The following is a 26013-nucleotide window of genomic DNA, read 5'->3' as shown; positions in this document are numbered from 1 at the left end:
CAGGTTTCCTGAACACTCCCTCACTCCTCTATTGGTTGGAAAACAGATAGCCCCGCCCCAAACGACTACTCAGAACAAATTATTTAAAAATGCCACAGAGCCATATAAAGCCCCGTTTCCACCGAAATTACCCGGAACATTTTGTACCAGGAACTTTTTTTACAGGAACTTTTCCCCCCAGACCTTGAACTGTCTGCGTTTCCACTGCGGTCTAAAGTACCGTGAAGATTAGGCAAATTAGTCCGGTAACGTAGGACTGCGTGCGGCTGCTCCTCCCAGTCAGCGATGGACAGTAATCATTTTTGCGCGACACTGTCTGCAACAATAACAAGTATGGAGGAGATTCAAGCAGCGCTGGTTTTGCTGGTTATGTATTGGTTTACTAAAGAGGTAATTAACAAAATGGCGGAAAAGAGACGAGCACTGATACTAAAGCGTATTCTGAAAGCTCGTAAAGCTAGATTTAAAATAAGACAACGTATGTTATTATCAGCTATTACGGACATTGACCTCGCAAAAGGCTTAAAAATGCCGGTTGAAATACAATGCTGCGTGAGCTCAACCAATCAGCATGTTCGGCGCCCAGTCCCACCCCCGAAAGTTCCTGAACTTTGAAAAAGTACTACCTCGCAAGCAGGTACTTTCGGAGGGGGAAATATTTACCCGGAACTTAATTTAGACCCCGGTTCCTGCGGTCGAAACACACAGAGTAACACCCTAAAGTCCCTAGTTCCTGGGGAAATTTCCTGCGGTGGAAACGCGGCTTTATTTACACTTTTTGGGAAATCAGCATGCAGCTGACTTATTATTAGTTGTCTCTTCATATACAGCTTGGTTAGAAGAAAGTATTTTAACACAAAAATGGTGCACAATTGCTTCAAAGGCTGAAACAATTGCAGTTAAATAATGAACATGGTACAAGAATAAGATGCTAAAATCACAAACCTGTCAAGAGCAGATTTAAAATATGGTAAACAAACAAAAGCTGCCCAGAAAATGGCCCTTAGAATTTATTGCAATATTATATTCCAAACCTTTTCTATGGTCTTTTCAAACCATACGATAGTTTTACGTGAGGAAAAGACTGAAATTTAAGTCATTGTGAACTAAAAATACAGGTTTTGAACAGGGTTATTATTAACTAAAACCTAAAACCATACCAAAAAGAATCATTACTTGAAATAAACATAAAATAAAATATAAAAAAAAAAACTAAAGTTCGAAACTTTAAAAGTTGAAGTTATTTTAAGTTAAAGTTCTAAAATACTAAAACTAAATAAAACCTATATAACCAATGATACTAAAATAAATGGTTTCGAATAACACACAGGGTTTAGAACAGAATATTGATTTTTAACTGAATTATTACTAAAAGCTGTGTCTTTTTCAAGAAAGTCCATTATACCTAGATACTTAAAGGGATAGTTCACCCAAAAATGAAAATTACCCCATGATTTAACTCCAGGGGGTTAATAAAGGCCTTCTGAAGTGAATCAATGGGTTTGTGTAAGATAAATATCCATATTTAACACGTTATAAAGTAAAATAGCTTTCTGCGGATCGCCTTCTGTACCGGAAGTAAACTATCGTGAACTATCCCTTTAAGTCTCATTGATTATCAAAAAAAATTGTGCGAAAATGGTACAACAGCTTGTCACTGGAGCAGTACCCTCAAGGGGTCAACTTTTTACCTTATCTACCCCTAAAAGGTGCATATAAAGACCTTAGAGTAGTAATTTGAACCCTTAAGGTATACTGAAGGACTAAAGTTGTCCCTTTAAGGAACCTGCACTGTTGTAGTGCTAAATGAAAAACTTTTGCACATTTCTTTCTGAGAGATAGTTGCATTGGAGTGTGTAGTTTCATGTTGCTTCTAAGTGACAAGGACATCTCAGATGGATGTCTGCCTGCTTTCACTCCACAACCCCCATGGTGACCTCACACTGAGGGGTAATGCGGAGGGGTGTGTGCTTCAGCACCTGCAAATGAAATTAAAACAGATTAATAGCGCACAGGACAAACAAACACAAGCCCTCCGCAGGCAACATGCTAATGTGGAGCCTGTATGGAGGATAATGGGACATTTTAGACCGAAATGACAGATTTAAGATCTCCTACTTATGCATGGCCCTTAAAATGAATCTAAAATGAACATGGGAATGCAGTTTTGGGCCGTCAGAATGCTTGCAGTGGAGTTTAGAAGTCATAAAAGACATGGATCATATGTTCAGGCCTTTCATTTTGATCTACACATGAGTGTATGAGAGCATTGAACGCTCTTTTGTCACTCACGCCCGTGTGCGTTTCCCATGCGTTCTCGCCGCATTTGCATGAGAACAGCCCTGAGAGGCGGGTGTGAAATATTCTTTTCATGCTCTGCTAAAGGATGGAGATCCCTGTCAAGGCAAAGCTCGCTGTGGCTTTGGTTTGTTTCAAGACCGCTGGATTCCATGAGCCGAGGTTTTATGTCATGTAATGGTTTCCCATTTGCAAGATGGGCCTCTGCAGCTGCAGAGCCCATTACAAGTTGATTGACATCATTCTTGGGACGTTTACAGGTCATTTGCAATGGCATGTGGTGCATGGTAATGGATTGAGGTCATATGAAAGCACACTTGTTGAGTTTCTGGACTTTGTGTGGGCAGATTTCGAAATGAAAGGTCATTTTTCGTTGCATTGTTTTTCGTGTAGTGTTCATTATGTTAAAAATTAAGTTATGCATGTGTCCATCAAAAAATAAATAAATAAACGTGAAAATCTCATTTAAAACACGTCAAATTCTTAGAAATGTGTTCATGTTGGTTTCAAGATTTTGAATTTATAATATTTTCGAGAAAAGTGTTAGATTAATATCATGGTTTAACCATATTTTGGTTACACTTTGACTACATATTAGTATAAATAGATTTTTGAAGATTTTTTTTAAACAAACCTATTCATAAGCAGAAGTATCATATCTGAACATTACATTGTCTTCTCTATGATATCCTTTCCTGTTTTGTGTTTTATTTTCCTGTGTGTTTCGCACCACATGACTTTTATGGTGAACAAAGGTTTTTTGAACATGAATAATAATTAAAAAAAAGATAAAATATAAAAATATCAAATAATAAAAAAATATATGACAAACTACTTCATTTATTCTTTTAATGGGGCTTTTATGATATCAGGACACTTGGATTACTTTTTTTGACGTTATCCCAGAAAAAAAAAAAGATCAAAATTATATCTCATTCAGACCTTAAAAACATAATCACAGAAGAGATGTATTCAAGTATATGTTTGGATGAATTGCATATTAATTCATCTTTAAATAAATGTATTTGCGGAGCTAACAGGGAACTTTCTCAGAACTTTTTCTGGTTCATTTTTTTCGAACTCATTTTTGGACGATGTTCTCTTAAAGTTATGATTAAACATTATTCTAGTAACTTTAATAGGTTGTTCGTTCAAAGTTATCTTTAATAATGTTCTCACAACGTTAGCACAAAAATGTTTATACATTGATCATGTTTTTTTTCCCTGAAATGTTCAGAGCTTTCCGAGAACATTCACGTTTTCAATGGGAACGTTAGCAAAACATTCTTCGATTTTTGTTAGCTGGGCATGTGGTTGTTCATGCACATTCCTGCACACGGCTGTGTGGTTTGCTGAATAATTTCCTCCGGTCATCTGGGATGAGCGCCGCAAAAGGTGGGGGGTGTCTTTTTGGGTGATGTTCCTTTTTGCCCCCTGACACTGTTGTGATTAAGGATTAGACCGGAGAGGGTCTTCAGCCATCTCTCCCCTTTCCCTAAACAACCACCCCCTCCCTGCCCCACCTCCCCCTTTTACCACTCCTCCATTCCCCTGGGGGTGGGGGGAGGTTTTAGCCCAAGAACTTTTTACTCATTATGTTCTAAAGTCTTTTGCTCAATCAGTGGAGCAGGAGGGAAACACCCCACACCCACCCAAAAGCCGCCTCTTCCCTAACCACACACCCTGCCCTCACTCCCCTGCCTGCCAACAACATTGCATCAAACACCGAAGTCCCTTAATGCTTCTTCCAAGTACCCAAAACAAACTGACCAGATGTCTGTTTATCACACTCTAATGACCCGAAGACAACAGGTTTAGTGTTCTAGGCCGCAAGGTATTTCGTTTCCAATCATTTGTGCCTTGCTAATGACTTGCGTGAACTTCTGAAGTTTGACTTTCCCTATCCTACAAGTCTTGATTCCTCCATAACTCCCTCTGACCCATTACATCACTGTCTGTCTAAAGCACTTGTTGTTTTTCCCTTATTAGGACGGTAATGGGGTCCCCGGTTCCTTGACCTCCTCATTAAAGTATGTTTCTAATTATAAGCTGTAGTCTTGCACGAACCTTAACAATAGGTATTAGACAGACTAACTGTTTTGTTCAGTCGTGAGGTTAAGTTACAGCTGCATGGATGGAAATTAGACTTAAGTCAGCTAGTTCACAAGAGCCCTTGTGTCTCAACAAGCCCTTCATATGATGACATATTGATTTGTTGGAACCTCCTCCCGGCCCGTTTTGGTCTTTTCTGCTTTTCATTAACAAAAGGGGAAATCTTATTAGTGCGACTCTGTTGAGAGAGTAAAATTACAGTCACTAACAAGCCACCTCACAATCTAGAGAGGGTATTGTTCACAAATCATTCTAATATGCTGATTTGGTGCTCGATAAATATTTCTTGTTATCATTATTGTTGAAAACAGCGCTGCTTAAAGGCAGTTCACCCAAAAATGAAAATTACCCCAGGATTTACTCACCATCAAGCCATAGGTGTATATGATATTCTTCTTTCAGACGAATACAATCGGAGTTATATTAAAAAATGTCCTGGCTAATCCAAGCATTATAATGCCCACAATTTGAAGCCCAAAAAAGTGCATCCATCCATTATAAAAGTACACCACGTGGCTCTGATGGGTTTAACAAAGGCCTTCTGAAGCGAATTTACAGTAAAATATGTATTTAACTGGCGCGTCGATGGCGTCAGACGTAGCGTAAGCATTTTGAACTGCGAGAGGCGTTACACTTTCTTTGTAAGCTGAATGCGGAGGGCAGTCCTCCGGAAGCTAGATATTTTACTTTATAATGTTAAATATGGATATTTTTCTTACACAAACCCATCGATTCACTTCAGAAGGCCTTTATTAACCCCCCAGAGCCGTGTAGAGCACTTTTATAATGAATGGATGCACTTTTTTTGGTCTTCTTAAGGTTCTTCATGGAACCACCAATGCCAATGAAGTTTAACTTTCTATGCACTTCTTTTAAATAGAACTGATGGTCATTTTGCGAAGTGGTAACCATTGATGAACCCAAAAAACAGATTTCCGTATGCATGTCCTACTCTATAAAAAAAAAGGTGCTATATGGCACTAAAAGTGGTTCTTGGCTCATAATCATAGGGGAACCACTTTTGGTGCTATATAGCACCATATCTTCACAGGTTCTGTATATGATAGCGGTGCTATATTGTCAATGCACATCAGTCATTTAAAGAACCGCTGAAGAACCACTGAAGCACCAAGATTTGGTGCTATACAGCACTTAAAGAGGTTCCCCTATGATTATGAGCCAAATAACCACTTTTAGTGCTATATAGCACCATTTAGTTTTTCGTATACTACAAATTGTTCAATGAAGTCGCTATTTGGAATCAAAGTATAACATTTTGCAGACCAAGAACTACAGAGAATAGTTTGTAAAAACGTATATGTCTTCATTGCCCACCGAGCCAGTCACGTCTCCTCTCACAGTGGGATCAGATCAGAATGTCTGTGGTCACCAGGAAAAGGGATATAAAATGACTTTAATGTCAACCTCTTCACCAGTAGGCGACACTTTCAACACCTTCTCTAGGTTGTATCAAAGCACCTCAGAGGGACGTCGTCTCCAGTTCTGACAGCAACAGGGTGGCGTGATCGAACCTTCAGATGTTTTAACGCAGTCAAATGAGTCACAATAGCCTCAAACATTGTTTTCTTAAACTAATTGGGTATAGCTGTAAAATAGTGTGAGACTCAATGCATAGTTAAAATAAAGTGAATAGTATATGTATATATGAACTGTCGGTCAAAGGTTTGGAATAATTAAGATTTTGTAATGCTTTTAAAAAAGAAGTCTGTTACATGCTATTTTGGTGCTCAAGGGGAAAAAAAGTATTCATTCTTGAGCAACAAATCAGCATGTGATATATATATATATATATAGGCCTATAAGAAGTCTCTTACATGCTGATACTTACATGATGATACATGCTTATTTAATGCTCAAGAATAAAAAAAAATTAATATATATATATATATATATATATATATATATATATATATATATATATATATATATATATATATATATATATAGTGCTGCGGAAAGATTAATCGTGATGAATCACATCCAAAATAAAAGTTTGTGTTTACATAATATATGTGTGTGTACTGTGTATAATTATTATGTATATATAAATAATAATAATGATAATAATAATAATACATTTTATTTGTAACGCACTTTACATTAAACAAAATCTCAAGGTGCTACAGATTTAAAATTAAAAAATTAAAAAAACATGCATGTATATATTTAAGAAATATTTGCATGTATACTGTATATATATAATTATTTTATATATAAATATATATTTTTAATAAAAATATAACATATTTGTCTCAAATATAGTTACATGGATGTGTGTGTATTTATAAATACATAATAATTAAACACAGTACACACATATATTATGTAAACACAAACTTTTATTTTGGATGTGATTAATTTTCCCCAGCACTAATATACTAATATAATATATATACTAATATACTATTATATATATATACATACATTTCTTGAGCACCAAATCAGCTAGTAAGAGACTTTTTTCAAATATATATATATATATATATATATATATATATATATATATATATATATATATATATATATATATATATATATATATATATATATATATATATATATATATATATATATATATATATATATATATATATATATATATATATATATATATATATATGATCCTTCAAATATTCTCATCACAGGAATAATTTAAAATATAGGCCTAAATAGAAAACACTTTGGCTATTTTAAATCATCATATTTCATAATATTAATGTTTACTTTATTTTTGATCAAATGAATGCAGCCTTTGTGAGCATTAGATGCTTTTTTCGACAGCATTTTTTTTTTTTTTTATTATTATAAATTGAAATATGGTTTTATCAAAATATATATCAGGGTGGGTCTACACAAGGAGAGTTTTTTGTGACAATATGCCCCAAATGGCTGGTTTACTTATTACTACTAACAACAGCTACTATATAAGTATGATGCCATTAGAATCTGATGATGCAATTCACTATTAAAATGTATAAACTACAGAAAACAAGCGTTGTGTGTTCCTAATAGGGTATAAACAAAAACAAACAACTCGTCCGCGCGCTTCGGTGTGTAGTGGGCGGAGCGAAGAAAACGCGGAGGTGTGGTCGCCGTACAGCAGACTTAAAAACACGTGCTGAGCCCGAAGCGTGAAGTTCATGAAAACTACGAGGGAGTTGCGTGGGATCACGGAGGAATCGTCAAATAAAGTCTTCGTCAGGACTATGCCATCCTACGCGCTCAATCAATTTATTGACCTGGATGATGTCCTGTGCAAGGTAGATCTCGCGTTTATGAATTAACAACGACAGTGGGATGGTTTTGGGACATCACGCAGCTAAACGGGCTCGAATCATGTTTGTTTTCCATGCATTTTGCAGGAAACGTGTAAAGCCTAATGCAAAAGTTTTCAGAAAGGTTCGAGATAACTGATCGACTCAATTAAATGAGAACGCTAGCAACTTCTCCAACCAGGGAACGTGGGCCACGAGCGCCTTTTATATTACAATCAGACATTATAGTCATGTGCTGCTTTTGCATGTATGAAGCTTGAACGTGACGAGATGAAAGCGCCAAATGCTTGTCGAATTGTTGGGAGTTAGTGCGCAAATATTTAAATTCGTTTGATTTTTAAACGTAAACAACGTGATTGGCCGAAGTTGACGGGGAAGAAAAACTTGCCGCTGAAAAGTGTTCATTGGTTCGCGTTTATCTGATTCTTAACCTATATGTGTGAATAGGAGGCAAACTATGCTTTCAGACTTGAAATTTCAGGCTTTCAGTCTTCATGCTGCATTCATTGAAACCTCGCGAGTCTCCGATGTGCATGCGAATCGTTCTATTGAGTCGACTCAGTAGAACCTGTTGATGAATATTAGTTGCAACATCTAAATTGACGCGGATGAAGTAATAATAATAATAATAATAATAATAATAAAAACATTTAAGACAAAATGCGTGTGCATGTATGAAGTGTTAGAAACTACTGTGATGCTATGAATCGTTTTTGAACCGGTTCTTTTGAAGTTACGAAAACGAATCCGACTCCTTATCACTCCCCATGCATGTGCAGTAAAAATACTCGGATGTTTTAAATGAAACTGCCAGACTTTTATCATCTGCTTAAAGATGTGTAACCCTCTTGTTCTTCTCCTTGCAGCACCTTTTAAATCTTGATCTTCGAGAGCCACAGATGAAGACCTCCGCACAGGCAGCTGCTGTGGGATATAGGAAGCCTGACAGTCCCTGCACACTTTCCTCCACCGGCTCGGGACTTTCTATTGACAGCATCGAGAGTGGAACCATGAACACAAGCTTCTGGGGCACCCCGAAAGTATCATCTCAGTCAAAGTGGGGCAAGATGCCCTTCTGGGCGGAGCGCTCGGTTAGCATGGTGGAGGGCAACACTGGAAGTCTCGGTTGGTCTTCCGCCGAACCCAGCCATTTAAAGCAATCGTCAGTCACGTCAAGTGCCGTTTCCCTCTCCAACTCCACATCCTCGATCTCGGCCACCTCATCACGCTACAAGACCGAGTTGTGCCGCACGTTTGCCGAAAGGGGCGTGTGCAAATACGGCGGCAAGTGTCAGTTCGCGCACGGCCCTGAAGAGATTCGAGACCTCAGCCGTCACCCAAAATATAAGACCGAACCCTGCCGCACTTTCCACTCAATCGGCTTCTGCCCCTACGGCATCCGCTGCCATTTCGTTCACAACGCCGAAGACGACAACGCACAAGCCAGAGCCCAGACCTCCAACCCGACTGTCCATCGGCCTCCACTACTCAAGCAGAGCTTCAGCTTCGCTGGGTTTCCCACAACTCCCCAACCTCTGGAAGCCCCTCTAGCGCCTTCCTCATTCCTGCGCGCCCCTTCCGTTTCGACGCCGTCGGCCGCCATCTCTGACCTTCTCTCCTTGGCCTTCCCTGATATAGACCCCAACACCCTCCTGGACCAGGCTCGAGAGTTGCACCCTCAGTTTCTTCCCTCTCCCGACTCTGGGTACTCGCACTTGGGACTGACGCCCACATTGTCGCCCACCCAGCTCGCTTCCTCCCAGCCCGACGGCTGCCTTCGACAGAGTCCTACCGGTGGCGCTTCTCTAGGCCTCCGAAGCCTGTCCCACACCTCTCTCTCAGACCACGAGGGTGGCAGCTGCAGTTCATCCAGCAGTATGAGCGGGTCCGAATCCTCCTTCGGACCGGAAGCCGGCGGGCGCAGACTCCCCATCTTCAGCCAGCTTTCAGTTCCGGATGACGCCGTCTACACCGAACACAGCAACTCTAGCACAAGCTTCTTCCTGTAGACTGTCACCCCCTCACAGGGACTGAACTGTATACTGTGGTATACCTAATGTATTATATGGCTGATACTTGACATTTTAGTTAAGCTCCGAGTGAAACGTACTGAATGTTGAAATGGTTCTTTAAGTGGGGTTTCATGTGCTTTTAAGTAGAGTGATTCGCCATGTTTTATTTTTGATGACTAAAGAGACAAGTGGGGAAAAGATTTAACTCTACAACCTGCAACGTTCTGGCATCAAGATGTCAAGTAACATATGAAGCTGTTAACTTTAAGATGCATTTAGCAATCAGCTATTTACGATATTATTGTACCGAAATAGCCAAAGAGAGGTTATGACCAGGTCTGTAAGGTCATTTTCAATATTTGAGAGATTCATTGTACTTTCTTACTAGAGGCCAAATTTTTATTTTTTTTTTGTGTTTCTCCACAGTTTGTGTACTATCATAAAGCAACTGTTTCTTGAAAGTTATATTTGACTTTATTAATTGATGTTAGTCTGCAATATCGTTTTGAGTTCTTCCGGCTCCTATTTTTGAGATTGGCATTTGGTTCGTTCCCAGACCTACCTGCCTTAAGTTTCCGAGGATCCATCCTCGGGCCTCTGGAAGTGCACAGTTGGAGCTTTACTTGGAATGAGTTGCCTGTGTCATAGTTTTTGGTTGTGTAGTTGATATTGTGAGTTTAGGCAAATCCATTTATTACAGTATGAGCCTTTAGTGGCTTTTTTTTTTTTTTTTTTTTTTTTTTTCTTCTTCTTCTTTATATAGCTGGTTCTGATTGGTCCCTTTTTTGCATCTGATTGTCTGTAATGCACCTGCTGGCTTTGTGTTACACGATGGAGAGTTTCAAGTAACTTAATTTCCTTTTTTATATTTATTTTATTGTATTTATAGAAAACATGTTTTGATGACGTTTGTATTAAGTTTAATATATTGATTTCTTCTCCCTGCTGCCCCTATTATTTTGTACTGAAAATAAACCCTGTTGATGAACATCGACTCTTGAGGTTTTTCTTTTCACCAACTTCTTCAGTGGATCGTTCATGCAAATATAAGGGTTTGTAAACCAAGACTGTCATTCCAAACCGGTATGATTTTCGCATGAGAATTTGAAGAACTTTTTTTTTTTTTTTTTTTAGGTCCAAACAGACCTTTCTTAAAGGGATAGTTCACCCAAATGAAAAATCTGGCATTTACTCACCCTCAAGTTGTTTCAAACCTGTATGAGTTTCGTTGTTCTGCTGAACACACAAGATATAGTGAAGAATGTTTGTAACAAAGCAGATAGAGCAACTTTTGACTAACAGTATTTTTTTCCTACTATGGTAGTCAATAGTTGCTCTATCTGCTTGGTTATAAACATTCTTCTAAATATCTTGTGTTCAGCAGAACAAAGAAACTCATACAGGTTTGGAACAACTTGAGGGTGAGTAAATTACAATTTTCATTTTTGGGTGAACTATTCCTTTAAGCTTATCTCTTGTGTTCCAAGATCTACAGGTTTTGAATGACATAATTTTGAACTGATTTGTCTTTTTGGTGAAAATCACCCAACGATGAATGCCTACAAAAACTAAACTTTACAGGGACTTTTATCAGTTTTTTCTCCAATGAAAATGTAATCTATTATTCACCCTCATTTTGCTTCAAAACTGTACACAAAGAAGATATTTTGTATAATGTTGGTAACCAGACAGTTTGCGGTAGCCATTGACTTCCATTATATATATTTGTCCTACTATGGAAGCCAATGACTACTGTAAACTGTCTGGTTACCAACATTCTTCAACATATCTTTGTGTACAGATTTGGAACGACATGAGGGTGACCAAATGACTCAATTTAAAAAAAATTTTTTGGGTGAACTTCTCTTTTGTTGCGCAACAATTAGCATGTTCGGATTTAGCAATGGTAGGTCATCCGTGGATGTGAGTTAGGACTTGATTTGCTAAATTGCGCTTTGACTGCAGGCTAGTATCTCCTTATCAGGGCTGTGAGTTTGTTCAATCTTCATTTATTGTGGCTTGCGGTTGGGGGAGGTGTGAGCAGATCCCATCTAGTATGGAAATGAGAAGCCCTTTGTTTTATCTGGTTTACCCCCCATTTGACTATCCCTCATGTGTTAAGTGGTTTGTGGTGACGAATATTGAGTTATTTGCCGCAAAACAGTATTTATCATTGTTTAAAGTGTTCGCTTTAAAGTTGCCCCTCCCCCCGGAATAACCTGTTACTTTACCCTGAAGTTACATGTTTTTCTTCATTTCTCCCACTTTGTCCATTTAGCTTCAGCGTGAAGGCCCTAATGGTGTTATGAAGAGTTGAAACTGAATCCCACGAAAGCTTTTGACAGTTAAGTAACAAGAAACTGATTCTGTTCACTATTCACTTGTCAGGGAGGACAATGGTTCGGGGAGGCGTCCTTTGAGAGAGGCGAACCAGGGAAAGGGTTAAAACTGTCTTACTGTTCTCTATTGTGTGTGGGGAAGATTCTCCCACATCGCCTAGTGAGTTTTTACAAAGCCAGGCGCATTCTCACACAGGGCCCGGATCATATGGAATCCCGAGCAGATGGCCACATTCACTGGGACTGTGGGTCAAACATATGCTCTCCAGGCTCTTGTGTAGAATGGAATCCGTGAGCGGAAAGGAGTGCGCTGGGAGCTGGGGGTGGGGAACTCAACCTGGCTACTGTAAGACAATGAGGCAGGAAAGAAACATTCTCATGCAAAGGAATCGTTTGACTGATATGGTTTTATGTTCGGATGATATCTGTGACTAAAAGGTTTTAAGCAAATAGCCTAATTGCATATTTAGTATGTTTAATAACTACTTCAAAAAACTTTTTGTTATTGTTTTATTAACATTATTAACAGGCCATTTTTGGCCTTTAAATGGATAGTTCATCCAAACATGAAAATTATCAAGTTGCTCAAGTTGTTCCAAACCTGTATGAGTTTCTTCTGTTGAACACAAAAGAAGATATTTTGATGGTAACCAGGCAGTTGATGGTAGCCATTGACTTCCATAGTAGGAAAAAATACTATGCAATTTAATGGCTACCGTTATGTCTGGTTACCAACATTCTTTAAAATATCTTCTTTTGTGTTCTACTGAAGAAACTCATACAGGTTTGGAACAACTTGAGGGTGAGTAAATGTTGACAGAATTTTACTATCCCTTTAAGTTGGTTAAATTAGAAGACACAAAACCACTAAACTCTAAAAACCACACTGGGATACATTAAACAAGATTCAACTATTAAAAGAGAGAACCAAAAGGTTGGGGCAAATGTTTTACATGTTGTAGTTTTATAGTTGCCAAAATAGTTGATGATACATTTTCCTGTGTTTGCAGTCTGATGAAGTGAAAAATCGCTTTTAATACATTTTGAATAAGATAGCAACAAAGCGCTGTCTACTTTGTGCACTAAATGAAACTATATATACAATATACACATATCGTTAGATATGTATACAAGTTTTTGAAAGAAGTCTCTTATTCTCACCATCAAAAATACAGTAAAGACAGTAATGTTGTGAAAATATTATAATTTAAATTGAAAATGTTTTATTTTTATTTTTTATAAATATGTTTTAAATAAAATAAATGTAATTTGTAGTAATTTTTAATTAGCTGATTTGGTGGCCAGGAATGTTTTTTTTTTTCAACATTCAATCAATGCTGAAAACAGGTTTTGTGCTTTTTTTTTTTAAATTCTTTGATGAAAGTTCAACAGCATTCATTTAAAATAGAAATCTTTTACAACATTATAAATGTCTTTATTGTCAATTTAGGTCAATTTAATATTTCCTTAATGAAAAAAAAATTAGCGACTGCTTCATCACCATGCATCAATCTTTTTTACCAGTGTAAAGGTGACATGTTATTACAACATATAGAATACATAGTTGAACCTTTTAAAACTTTAAATAATTGCACTTTCCAGATACAGTGCCCTCCACGAATATTGGCATATTTGGTAAATATAAGCAAAGAATACTGTGAAAATAAATCTGCACTGTTTACACTTTTGATTTTTCATTAAAAAAATTCACAAAATTCTAACCTTTCATTCGAGTAAAACAATTGAAAGTGGGGGGAAACTCACATTATGAAATAAATGTTGGCCACAATTATTGGCACCCGATTATTGCAACGTCTTTTTCCCAAGATAACAGCTCTGAGTCTTCTTCTATAATGTCTGATGAGTTTTGGAGAACACAAGAGATCCGAGACCATTTCTTCATACAGAATCTCTCAGATCCTTCAGATTCCCAGCTGCATGTTGGTGTTTCTTCTCTTTGGTTCACCCCACTCATTTTCTATAGGGTTCAGGTCAGGGGACTGGGACGGCCATGACCGAAGCTTCATTTTGTGCTCAGTGACACATTTGTGTGTTTGTTTTGGATCATTGTCCTGATGGAAGATTCAACCATTATTTGATTTCGAGCAGAAGCCATCATGTTTTGATTTTTTTATCTGTTGGTATTTGCTAGAATCCATGATACCATGTATCTGAACAAGATGTCCAGGACCTCCAGCAAAAAAATAGTCCCATCACATTAAAGATCCAGCAGTATATTTAACCGTGGGCATGGGGTACTTTTTTTTTTTTTTTATCCCTGCACCAAATCCATCTGTTTTTTTTTTGTTTTGTTTATTCTGACCATAGAACCAGGTCACTTTTGAAGTTCCAGTCATGTCTGACAACTGAATATGCTGGAGTTTGTTATTGGCTTTTTCTTGAAACCTTCCCAAACAACTTGTGGTGATGTAGGTGCTGTTTGGGATATTTCTTTAGGGTTTCTGACCCCAAGACTCAACTAATCTCTGAGATTCTCCAGCTGTGATCCTTGAAGAGTCTTTGTCCACTCAAACTCTCCTCCTCAGCGTGCATTAAGACAATATAGACACACATCCTCTTCTAGGCAGATTTAGAAAAGTTTAGTTGTTTGTAACTTCTTAATTATTGTCCTTTTTTGTGAAGCTTAACTATGGATGATTAAGGGAATTTGGCCTTTGTGTTTCCTCATATTTATACTCCTGTATAAAGGAACAGGAAGTCTTGGCTGGACAATGTCATGCTCCCCACCCTGGTGTGTTAAAAATAAAAACATAAATATGAATGGGAATATACTTCAGAGATATTTTAGAACTTCTAGGGGTGCCAATAATTGTGGCCAACATGCTTTGGAGAAAAACATTTACCCCCCCCCACTTTCAAAGATTATTTAGATTTTTTTGAATGAAAGATCAAAATAATAAACAACGCAAATTTGTTTTCACACTTATTTACTAAGGGTTATTAGTGCAGGGCACTGTTTGTACAACCGATTAACCACCAGAGGTCAGTAGAGTCATATAAAAGCACCACATATATGTGGCATACAAACATTGGAATTCTCTATTGTGAAAGTGCTCATAGTGTCATAAATAGCTTGTAACAAAGTGTTCCATCATATACTGTAGTCTATTATATTTCATCTTCTATGGCTGAAACAGTACCGCCTGTTTCAACCATGATTTTGACAAGTAAGACATATTTTGTGGATCCTGGAACAACATTCCTGTCAGAAAATGTAGTTCTAACCTCTACCCCTTACCCGTAACTTATTCCTAAAGTCAGAGGTGAATAACACTGATGTAGAAGCACCTAACCCTGGTTGTAAGCCTAAACTTGACATAAACTGTAAACTTTGATTGGAATGTCGTTCCAGGATCAACAAAGATGTTGATCCAGACCAGGAACATGTTGTACTTTGGTGAAATCACGTTCACCTTCCCCGGAAGCCGCCAGTCAGCTGAAGTAGCAAACATATTAAATATAAAAGTTCACATTAAAAGAAAAGTAATTAGTATTGTAGATTTAAAAAAGATAGCCGCAAAAATATAGTCAGTTGGACAATAGTCGTTTATGTCGTCATCTGATAACCCATGAGGCCTTTTAGATGGGCGGTAGATGTCTTAAGATTCAAAAAGAGAACTGATATCCTTTGAATATATTTTTACTAGATGTTTTATAATGTTTATAAATTCCCCCAGGAAGATCTGAACAGCAACAGCATACAAATTTAGACCGAGTGCGGGACCTTACGACAGCAAAAGAGAGAAAAAAAACATCTTAAGTTTTCATTAATGTCACAATTGGTCAGTTTCACTTCCCTTTGCTGCTTGCTTCATTTCCTACTCTAAGCAGTACCAGTACCTCATAAAAGAGGAAGTGCATGTGGCCTAGGACACACACACACACACACACACACACACACACACACACACACACACACACACACACACACACACACACACACACACACACACACACACACACACACACACACACACACACACACACACACACACACACACACACACACACACACACACACACACACACACACACACACACACACACACACACACACACACACACACACACACACACACACACACACACACACACACACACACACACACACACACACACACACACACACACACACACACACACACACACACACACACACACACACACACACACACACACACACACACACACACACACATACATACATACACACACTCTCTCTCTTCAGAGCTCAGGAGGCTTTTAAATCAAGTCGTCAGGTCTTTGTTCCAAAGGATAGAAGATTATAGAAGATCAGAGGAGTAGCTGTATTATATTACATATATATATTGCAGTGTTTATAATGTGTATAGAATGTGGTAATCACATGATTTCAGATTTCAGAACGGATCATTCACATAACAGAACTACTCTTTCCCATAAAAAGTTTGGATATTCCTATTGTTTTATTAGGGTGTTGTTTTTAAATAACAAGGGGGGTGTACACTTTTCACTTTAGGATGTTTTTGGAAACTCACCACTTATTTCAGCTGCCGTTGTTTGAGAGCCTGGGGAAAGGCATTTTTCATCATGCTACTTTAAAAGACAACAATTTAAGAACATGTTCGAGGACTTACAAAACACTGGTGAATTAAAAAAAAGAAAGAAAAAAATACCCTATGCCTCTCAGAGGAACAAAGCCGATTGGGTAACTCTGACTGAACAGGATGTTTCCAAATGATGTTTCCAAGGTTCTTTGGAGGTCAGTTTTGAACATCCTCTCTCCCTCTGCACAAACACACAGATAATCACAGATATCGCTAATCACACCGTCAAAAATCCACTGCATTCAAACACTTGAAAGAAAATGCAAGGAAAAATGAACACAAAATAGGATGTGAAAATCTTTTTCAGCAAATGGTCAGTCAAAGGAAGTGCTTAGCCTTCAGAAAATGCTGGTCAACATTCTCAGGAGGCCAAAATAATATCGTATGAGCTGTTGTACCCTGTTAGCAAACCTTCAGAGCGAATTTTGTTGTTTTACAACACATTCTCAGTAGGAACTATACCAGTGTAGTTCAACAGTGGTTGTAAGCACAGTAATCACAACACTAACTATGCTTTTACTGTGATAGGTGTAGGAAAAGGGCCACATAACTTACCTTGCTCTTTCAAAAACAATTGGTAGCTTGACCCTGTTACAGAATGTGTAGTAAAAGTTTATTTATTTATTTATCTGTTTATAGCAATAAATATTCAAGTTAAATGCACAATTTAAAGCGACTGTCCATAACTTTTTTTGTGTTCAAGAAACACAAAATTTATATAATGAGAATGTACAACATGAATCCATTTTCCAAACCCTGTTTTTGTCTTGTACACTGTATAATAAGTGTTTATATTGGGACTATCTCAGACCGGTCTGGAAGGAACCGCTGCGGAGGTGCACAGGCCCTACGTGACTCGTCATAAGCCGCGTTTCGTCCGCGGGAACTTCCCCCAGGAACTAGGGACTTTGGGGTGGTGCTCGCAGGAACCGGGGTCTAAATAATGTTCCGGGTAAAGATTTCCCCCTCAAAATGGCCCTGCTTGCGAGGTAGTGCTTTTTCAAAGTTCAGGAACTTTCGGGGGTGGGACTTGGGCGCTGAACATGCTGATTGGTTGAGCTCATGCAGCATTTTATTTCAACCTAAAAGTCTGTTGCGGTGTGTGCAGTAAGATTTGTTTGCTATTCGAATCAACAATGGAGTTTAAAAAATACGACTGATGGACCGACGACGAGGTTCAGGCTTTATTAAGTATATTAGCGGAGGGCGAAATCCGGTGTGCTCTGGAAATTTGGGCACAGTTCTACGTCACGGGACTAAACTATACTTTAGACCGCTATGGAAACGCAGACAGCAGCAGGTCTGAGGGAGAAAAAGAGTTCCTGGGAAAAAAGTTCCTGGGACAAATTGTTCCGGGTAATTTAGGTGGAAACGGGGCTATAGACATAAACAGAGAGAAGTAGCAATGGGTGCAATGTTCTTCCACAAGACGCAGGCAGTTCTGTTTATTAACCGCTAGAGCGCAAAAAGTTACTGACTGCAGCTTTAAATTAAATTAAAACAACAACAACAACAATAATAATATAATAAATAAACAAATGTTAAAATGGCTATAATGTTACAATTAATTGTTGACAAACTAAATATTATATGAGCTGTTGTATTTCCGATTCAAGCTAAATCTCTGCAAAATTAACAAAGTTTCAGACTGATTGGTGTGACCTTTTTATTGCATTAAATTTCCAGGTAAATACCATAGACAGTAAAACAAATATGGATGTAGTGTCCGTGACGTCACCCATAGGATTCTGAAGAGCAGTTTTGAAGCGTAAAATAGGGACGAGCAGGCCGTTGCCATCTTGGCAGCGTGTCACCGCGCGTCACTCCCAGATAACAGAAAATGGGCAAAGAGGCGGGACGTGGGCGGAGCTGAAGTGACGCGATGACTAACAGACAGCAGATAAATGGCTATCCACCTGTCACTCAAAGTGGCCACGCCCTTAATTATGCAGAACTTTAAGGCTTTATATAATGTAAACGAATTAGTTATAAAAAAAATTCACCCCCTCACAGTTGTCATGAAGGGCAAAATTAGCCATATAGACCAAAACCACAATTTGTACTAGGCTGTAAACATATTTTAATCTGCTGTAAAGTTGGGCATTTTAACATGGGGCTCAATGAGATTCTGCTCCCTTCTGGAGCCTGTCCCTAGTGGCCAGTCGATGAATTGCAGTTTAAGTCACTTCCGTACTGGCTTCAAGAGAAAATGCGGGAGGTTGCCGCTTGGTAAATACACAATTCCAAATGAATGAATGAAGGAATTAATAAATTAACAAATAGTTAAAATGACTACATTAGTCTTTTAATTGCTGGATACACTGAAAAAAATGATTCGTTGAATTTACAAAAACAAAAACACATGCAATTCCCATAAAACCAATTAATTTTTTTTAAAATTAAAATAAAAAAACTAAATTTAAATTATTTAAACAAGCACAAATTAATTATGCTTAATTTAATCGGGCCATAATCATTTTTTTCAGTGTACAGTTGAGAAGGTCAATACCTCTAATGTGGCACAGGCCAAAATCACTTTTCACGTTAGGTAATTTTATGTTATATAATAGTCTGTAATCTAACATATTTAATTGCTCTTACAAAAAAAAAACTCAGAATATTTCCCTTTAATGCGTTAAAAATCATGGAACATCACTGTGCACCAAATTCATGGAAAGTGTCCTGGACCATAACAGGGGGGGTTGGGGGAGGAATTCAACAAAACATTTGGACCTTGATGCCTTTTCCTCCTGAGAAACAAAGTCTGGTTCTGTAATCTTTGAGGTTTTATGTGTTTTGTGTGAGGTGCAGTGAAGGGAGAGGAAATAAGGCCACAGATGGAGGCAGCAAAAGGGAGGAGAGCAAAGGGAGACTGCTGCTGTGTTCAGAGGCTCTCTGGGCTGAATGGCACTCTTTGTGATCCTGTCACAGCTCCACATCCCACATGTGTTTCAGAAGCAACAGCCCTCATGCTGACGAAAGCGCTTTAGGAGAGCGAGAGCGGCCGCCAGAGGACAGGTCTCCAAACCCCTGCATGTTTTTAAAGCAACCCAGGCTTACAATCACATTTCACTGCATGTGTGGATTTGTCCCAGTGCCCTAGGCTTCGAAAACCGACTCGAAAATTGCAAAATTTTGTTCCCGATCCACTGTGTGAAAACATGTTTTCCCAAATGTGTGCTTGCCGCTTAGAAAACTCCCTCACGTAAAAATGACTGTTAAAATGATGCAAGTTTGATAGTCATAAAAAGTGTTTTTATAAGTCGTAACTGTTTTATACTAAATGTCTTTTGTACTATGACTTTAATATTCCAAATATATGATATATGTAATATACACTTATTATAATAATAATAATAATAATAATAATAATATTTGGATATGTTCCCAATACACATTACATTAGTGCAATAAATAAATAAATAAATTTTAAATTTGATGTTTCACATGACGAATGCAGTCAAGTGACTATATATATATATTTTTTAGAACAAATTCAATAATATAACAAAAAATAGTATATGTACAGGTGTGCGAGTGGGTTTGCACTGTCCCACATAAATATTCCTGATATATATTATATATAAATTCCCAATAGATAGCACATTAATACCATCAATTTATATATATATATATATATATATATATATATATATATATATATATATATATATATATATATATATATATATATATATATATATATATATATATATATATATATATTCTGTTTATATTAATAGACTTAATTTTAGAATTTAATTATGTATATTACGTCAACTAATTAAATGAAATCTCGTTTTCTTTTGCAGTCATATATATATAATAATATACATACATATATATATATATATATATATAATAATATACATACACACATATATATTATATATTTACAAACGTTTGTTTAATGCGAGATTTGACAGCACCAATATAAATTACTATGATACTAATGACATTAGTACAATAAATAAATAAAGTATTTATAAATGAATTAATGTGTGTATAACTATTTATATGAAATTATTTTATTAATCAATCTATAAATACAATTAAATTATTACATTAAATGTACATAAGAATGCAGCCAATTGAATATATTTTCATACTGTTTATATTCATATATTTAAAATATATGTAAATAAAATAAAATGTAATTACATTAACATTACATTGCTTTTAATGTTTAATTTAATCTTGCTTTACAATTTTCTATGTTGTTACATCTGTTTTACAATTTTCTGTAAAGTGTCTTTGAGTACTTAGAAAAGCGCTTACAAATTACATGTATTATTATTATTATTATTATTAACAAATTAAGTAAAATAAAATATATATTTCCACATATCTGCTTATTCAGCCGTTACCTTTTAGACATGAAATGAACATATAGTGACCATGAGAGAAAAATATTTATTGGTATTATTATTTATTTATTTATTTCATGGAAATCTCCCGTAGGATTTGCGCAAGCCTTCCTCAAACATTACACATAATCAGGGTTACGAGAGCTTCGCTTGAGAAGTAAAAAAATAAAACTCACTGAAATGACCTGGTTCTGAGAAATTGTGCAAGCGCTAGCATGCTGCCTAGCAATGAACGCTAAGTTTTGACTAGGGGGCTGTCTGTGTAAACAAAGCGAGAGTAAACAGAGTAAAGGAAGTGTAGTGTGACCTCACACCTGATGTGAATGCAGACGTACATACTGACATAAAGACACATTGCGGCAAGGGAAAGCACTCTTGGACACCAATTCAGAACAATGATACCACAATGCTGATCTTACTATGACTATTTTTCTCATGAGAACTTTTTGAAGGTGTAACCTAATTCGACAGATAATGTCAGTCTTGTCTAGGCCAGTTTTGATGGAATGAGTTTGCCAATAACCTGTGCTGATTCAGCAAAGGATCTGAAATTCCCTAGAATTGTATTATCTCAGGATTGTGCTGTATACACCCCCATCGACAGGCAAACTTCCTGTGCTCGATTGAGTCTATGCAACACCACAACAAAATATGTCTGAAAGTTTCCTTTGAGACCCTGTTATGGTTCTGTAAAGATTTTTTTTTTACCCTGTTTCCTCAGACATTTCCTCTCTGATTGCCAAATACTGTTGTAACCTCTAGAATGGAATAGCTTTGCACTTCTGAGGTGGAAAAAAGGTAAGCAGAGTCACGCAGCTGTTGCTGAAGCGGTTACATTCGCTCCACCGCTGAGCACCAGAATGGAACCGTGTCAGGTGGTTTAAATCAGAGGTGCTTTTGTTTGAAAAGCGGCGAAGGCTCGACTGGATGAATGTTTTAGAAGTGTTTAAGAAATGGCCTTTTACCCCTATATTTCCACTGGAATAATTTTTTTCTTCTTCTCTGTAACAAGTTCTTCAAACAGCCTCTTTTGCTCTTGTCTTTCCATTTTCCCTTTTATTATTATTATTATTAATGGGGTTTTCTTAGGCAAGCATCATTATTCCTGTTGCCTATATTTAGGGCTAGGGGTTTTCAAAATGTTCCTTTTTTTTTAAACTGGTGGATAATAATGCTGCGTTCCAGGCAGGTTTTTGAGCCTGTAAGTTACGACTTCGAACCACGACTCACGACTTTGTAGTGTTCCAGGCAAAGTCACGCCAAACTGCCTGAGTGCAAGGAATTGTGGAAGCTAGATGTAAACAAAGCATGGCGGACCGTACAGGGCTTATGCTCATTTACAATCATTTCTATGCACCAAAGGTGCTTACTCCTTGCTTAATTGAGGGAAACGGAGGAGAAAAACGGCGCATAAGGCAAGAGAAAGCTGTTATACCTTTTATTTTACATTATTCGTGTACAACTTTCATAAACACTGCATCCGTAGGGGCTGCCGTTGTTGTTTCGCGGGCTGGGTGGGAACGTCACAGGTTTGACTGCCATTCCAGTGCACTTTCACGGGTAGAAGGTTGGAAAAACACGGGTTACGGGTTGCCTGGAACGTGGCATTACACAAAAGAGAGAAAACAAATAATGAGTGGGCTCTTGCTTCATACTTAAATTGGTAAACCATCTAGCAACTGTCCATGGGTGTGTTTCCCAAAGCCAACAGAATTCAATGGAACTTGCAACCATAGTTGGGAAACACACACCAAAAAAACCTCCAACTACATAGCAATGCACTAACAACCATTCAGAACATTCTAGCAACCGCATAGCAACACACTAACAACCACTACGACTATATTAGCAACTGCATGGCAACGTACTAACAACCTCCCTGAATATCTTAGCAACCACATAGCAATGTACAAACAGCCACTCAGATCACCTTAGCAACTGCATAGCAATGCACTAGCAACCATGCTGGGCATCCTAGCAACCGGATAGCAACACACTAACAACCACTACGACTGTCTTAGCAACTGCACAGCAATGCACCAACAACCACCCCGAATAATTTACCAACCGCAGAACAACGTAAGAACAGCCATGGTCAAAAGACCCTTTCTTACTTGAGCCAGTAAGTAACCGTCTATAAAACGCATAGCAACACACTAAAATCCACACAGATTGCCATATCAACACATAGCAACACACGAACAACCCTTTTTTACTTTGGCCAGAAAGTAACCATCTAGCCACTACCCAAAACACCCTAGCAACCGCATAGCAACACACTAAAAACCACTTAGAACCCCTTAGTGACTGCATAGCAACAAACTAACAACCCCCCTCAATATCCTAGAAACTGCATAACAACACACTCAGAGCCACTCAGATCACCTTAGCAACCGCATAGCAAAATAGTAAAAAACACTTACAACACATTAGCAACCGCATAGCAATGCGCTAACAACCACTCAGATCGCCTTAGCAACACACTAACAACTTTTTTTTTAAAACTTCTGCCAGTAAGTAACCATCTAACAGCTACCCATGACACCCTAGCAACCGCATAGCAACACACTAAAAACCACTCAGATTGCCATAGAAACACATAGCAACACACAAAGAAAACTTTTTCTATTTGTCCAGAAAGTAACCATCTAACAAATACCCAGAACACCCTAGCAACCGCATAGCAATGCAAAAACTACTCAGAGTGCCACAGCAACACACAAGCAAAACTTTTTTTTATTACTCTGGCCAGAAATTAACCATCTAGCAGCTACCCAGGACACATTAGCATCCGCATAGCAACACACTAAAAAACACTTAGAACCCCTTAGCAACTGCATAGCAACACACTGACAACCACTCAGATCGCCTTAGCAACACAGCAATACACTAACAAATCTTTTTACTTCGGCCAGTAAGTAACCATCTAGCAGCTACCCAGAACACCCTAGCTACCACAAAGCAATGCCTAAACAACAATTAGAACCCCTTAACAACTGCATAGCAACAGACTAACAATCACTCAGATCATCTTAGCAACACACAGCAATACACTAACAAATCTTTTTACTTCTGCCAGTAAGTAACCATCTAGCAGCTAGCCAGAACACCCTAGCTACCGCATAGCAATGCCTAAAAACCAAATTAGAAACCCTTAGCAACTGCATAGCAACACACTACCAACCGCTCAGATCACCTTAGCAACACACAGCAATACACTAACAACTCTTTTTTACTTCTGCCAGTAAGTAACCATTTAGCAGCTAGCCAGAACACCCTAGCTACCACATAGCAATGCCTAAAAAACAATTAGAACCCCTTAGCAACTGCATAGCAACACACTACCAACCGCTCAGATCACCTTAGCTACACACAGCAATACACTAACAAATCTTTTTACTTCGGCCAGTAAGTAACCATCTAACAGCTAACCAGAACACCCTACCTACCGCATAGCAATGCCTAAAAACCAATTAGAACCCCTTAGCAACTGCATAGCAACACACTACCAAGCGCTCAGATCCCCTTAGCAACACACAGCAATACACTAACAACTCTTTTTTTACTTCTGCCAGTAAGTAACCATTTAGCAGCTAGCCAGAACACCCTAGCTACCGCATAGCAACGCCAAAAAACAATTAGAACCCCTTAAAAACTGCATAGCAACACACTAACAATCGCTCAGATCATCTTAGCAACACACAGAAATACACTAACAACTCTTTTTACTTCTACCAGTAAGTAACCATTTAGCAGCTAGCCAGAACACCCTAGCTACCGCATAGCAATGCCTAAAAACCAATTAGAACCCCTTAGCAACTGCATAGCAACACACTAACGATCACTCAGATAATCTTAGCAACACACAGCAATACACCAACAACTATTTTTACTTCGGCCAGTAAGTAACCATTTAGCAGCCAGAAGACCATAGCAACTACATAGCAATGCCTAAAAATCTCTCAGAACCCCTTAGCGACTGCATAGCAGCACATTAACAACCACCCTGACTGCATAGCAATGCACACACAGCCACTCAGATCACCATAGCAACACATAGCAAAATACTAACAACTCTTTTTTCTTCGACCATGAAGCAATCACATAGCAATGCACTAACAACCATTCCGAACACCCTAATTATTATTATTATTATTATTTTGCATATGCATAGCTTTTTTCGTGCGTGTGAGTGTAAAATCTTGACCAACAAAATACATTTGTTTTACTGTTCAGATTTAGCTGAAAAGCAGACAATAGTCTGTTTAGTGGGAGTTTCCATCTATTAGGGAATGTTAAACCTACCCTGAGAAATATTCAATAAAGTAAGAAGCATGACAACTTCAACCGTTCTCATGTTGTTGAGTGTTTGCTATTGCTTAGCTCTGCTGTTGACAGAGCAGATGGTGAATAATTTGCACTGGTTTAAACATGCCTTTTAAAATGCTGAAATAATGGAGACTCTCCGCAAGCTTAGTTTGCAATGTAGATCCCTCAGAGAAAGCAGTCACTGTCTTTTTCCTGGAAGAGCTCGGGCTGCTTAAGTGAGCAAAATTTCCCCTTTGAAACAATCTGTTCTACATCTAATAATACTTATTCTCATCATTCCTTTTCTATCATCTGATGGCAGCAGGTAATTTCCACGACGGATCATTTTCGAAGCAGTGGGAAAGAATTTGCCCTTGACTGCAAAAACCGCCTCTTTGTGCGACGAGGAAGAGCGCCTGCGGAAAGTGCCTCTTTCAAACTCCACTCACATTCATACTTCCCTCTCAAAATTCACACACCTGTTCAAATACCCAGCCTCAGTGGCCATAAAGAGGAATTGTTCACCACCCTACACTTGCAATGTCATGTGCAGTATTTCAGAATACCCTAGAGGGAACTTATTTTAGACTCAACATAAACAAGATTGTAATTACTTGTTTGAAGTCTGACCATCTGGCCATATGCTGAGACTGGTTTCATGTCTCATGCTGAAA

The 26013-nt window shown here is 37.9% G+C and overlaps 1 protein-coding gene across 1 annotated transcript; it reads left to right on the top strand.

Annotated features, from left to right (window-relative positions):
- Window positions 1–7590: 7590 nt before the first annotated feature.
- Window positions 7591–9779, top strand: LOC307131152 (mRNA decay activator protein ZFP36L1). Its single transcript, XM_079824639.1, has 2 exons — window positions 7591–7691; window positions 8573–9779. Exons 1-2 carry the CDS (start codon window positions 7638–7640, stop codon window positions 9713–9715), a joined length of 1197 nt encoding a protein of 398 aa, XP_079680765.1. The 5' UTR covers window positions 7591–7637; the 3' UTR covers window positions 9716–9779.
- The last annotated feature ends 16234 nt before the right edge of the window (window positions 9780–26013 follow it).

Source organism: Gobio gobio, assembly GCF_949357685.1.
Source record: "Gobio gobio genome assembly, chromosome: 8".
NCBI lineage: Eukaryota > Metazoa > Chordata > Actinopteri > Cypriniformes > Gobionidae > Gobio > Gobio gobio.
The sequence above is the reverse complement of the archived record's forward strand: the minus strand, read 5'-3'. Positions and strand labels throughout refer to the sequence as shown.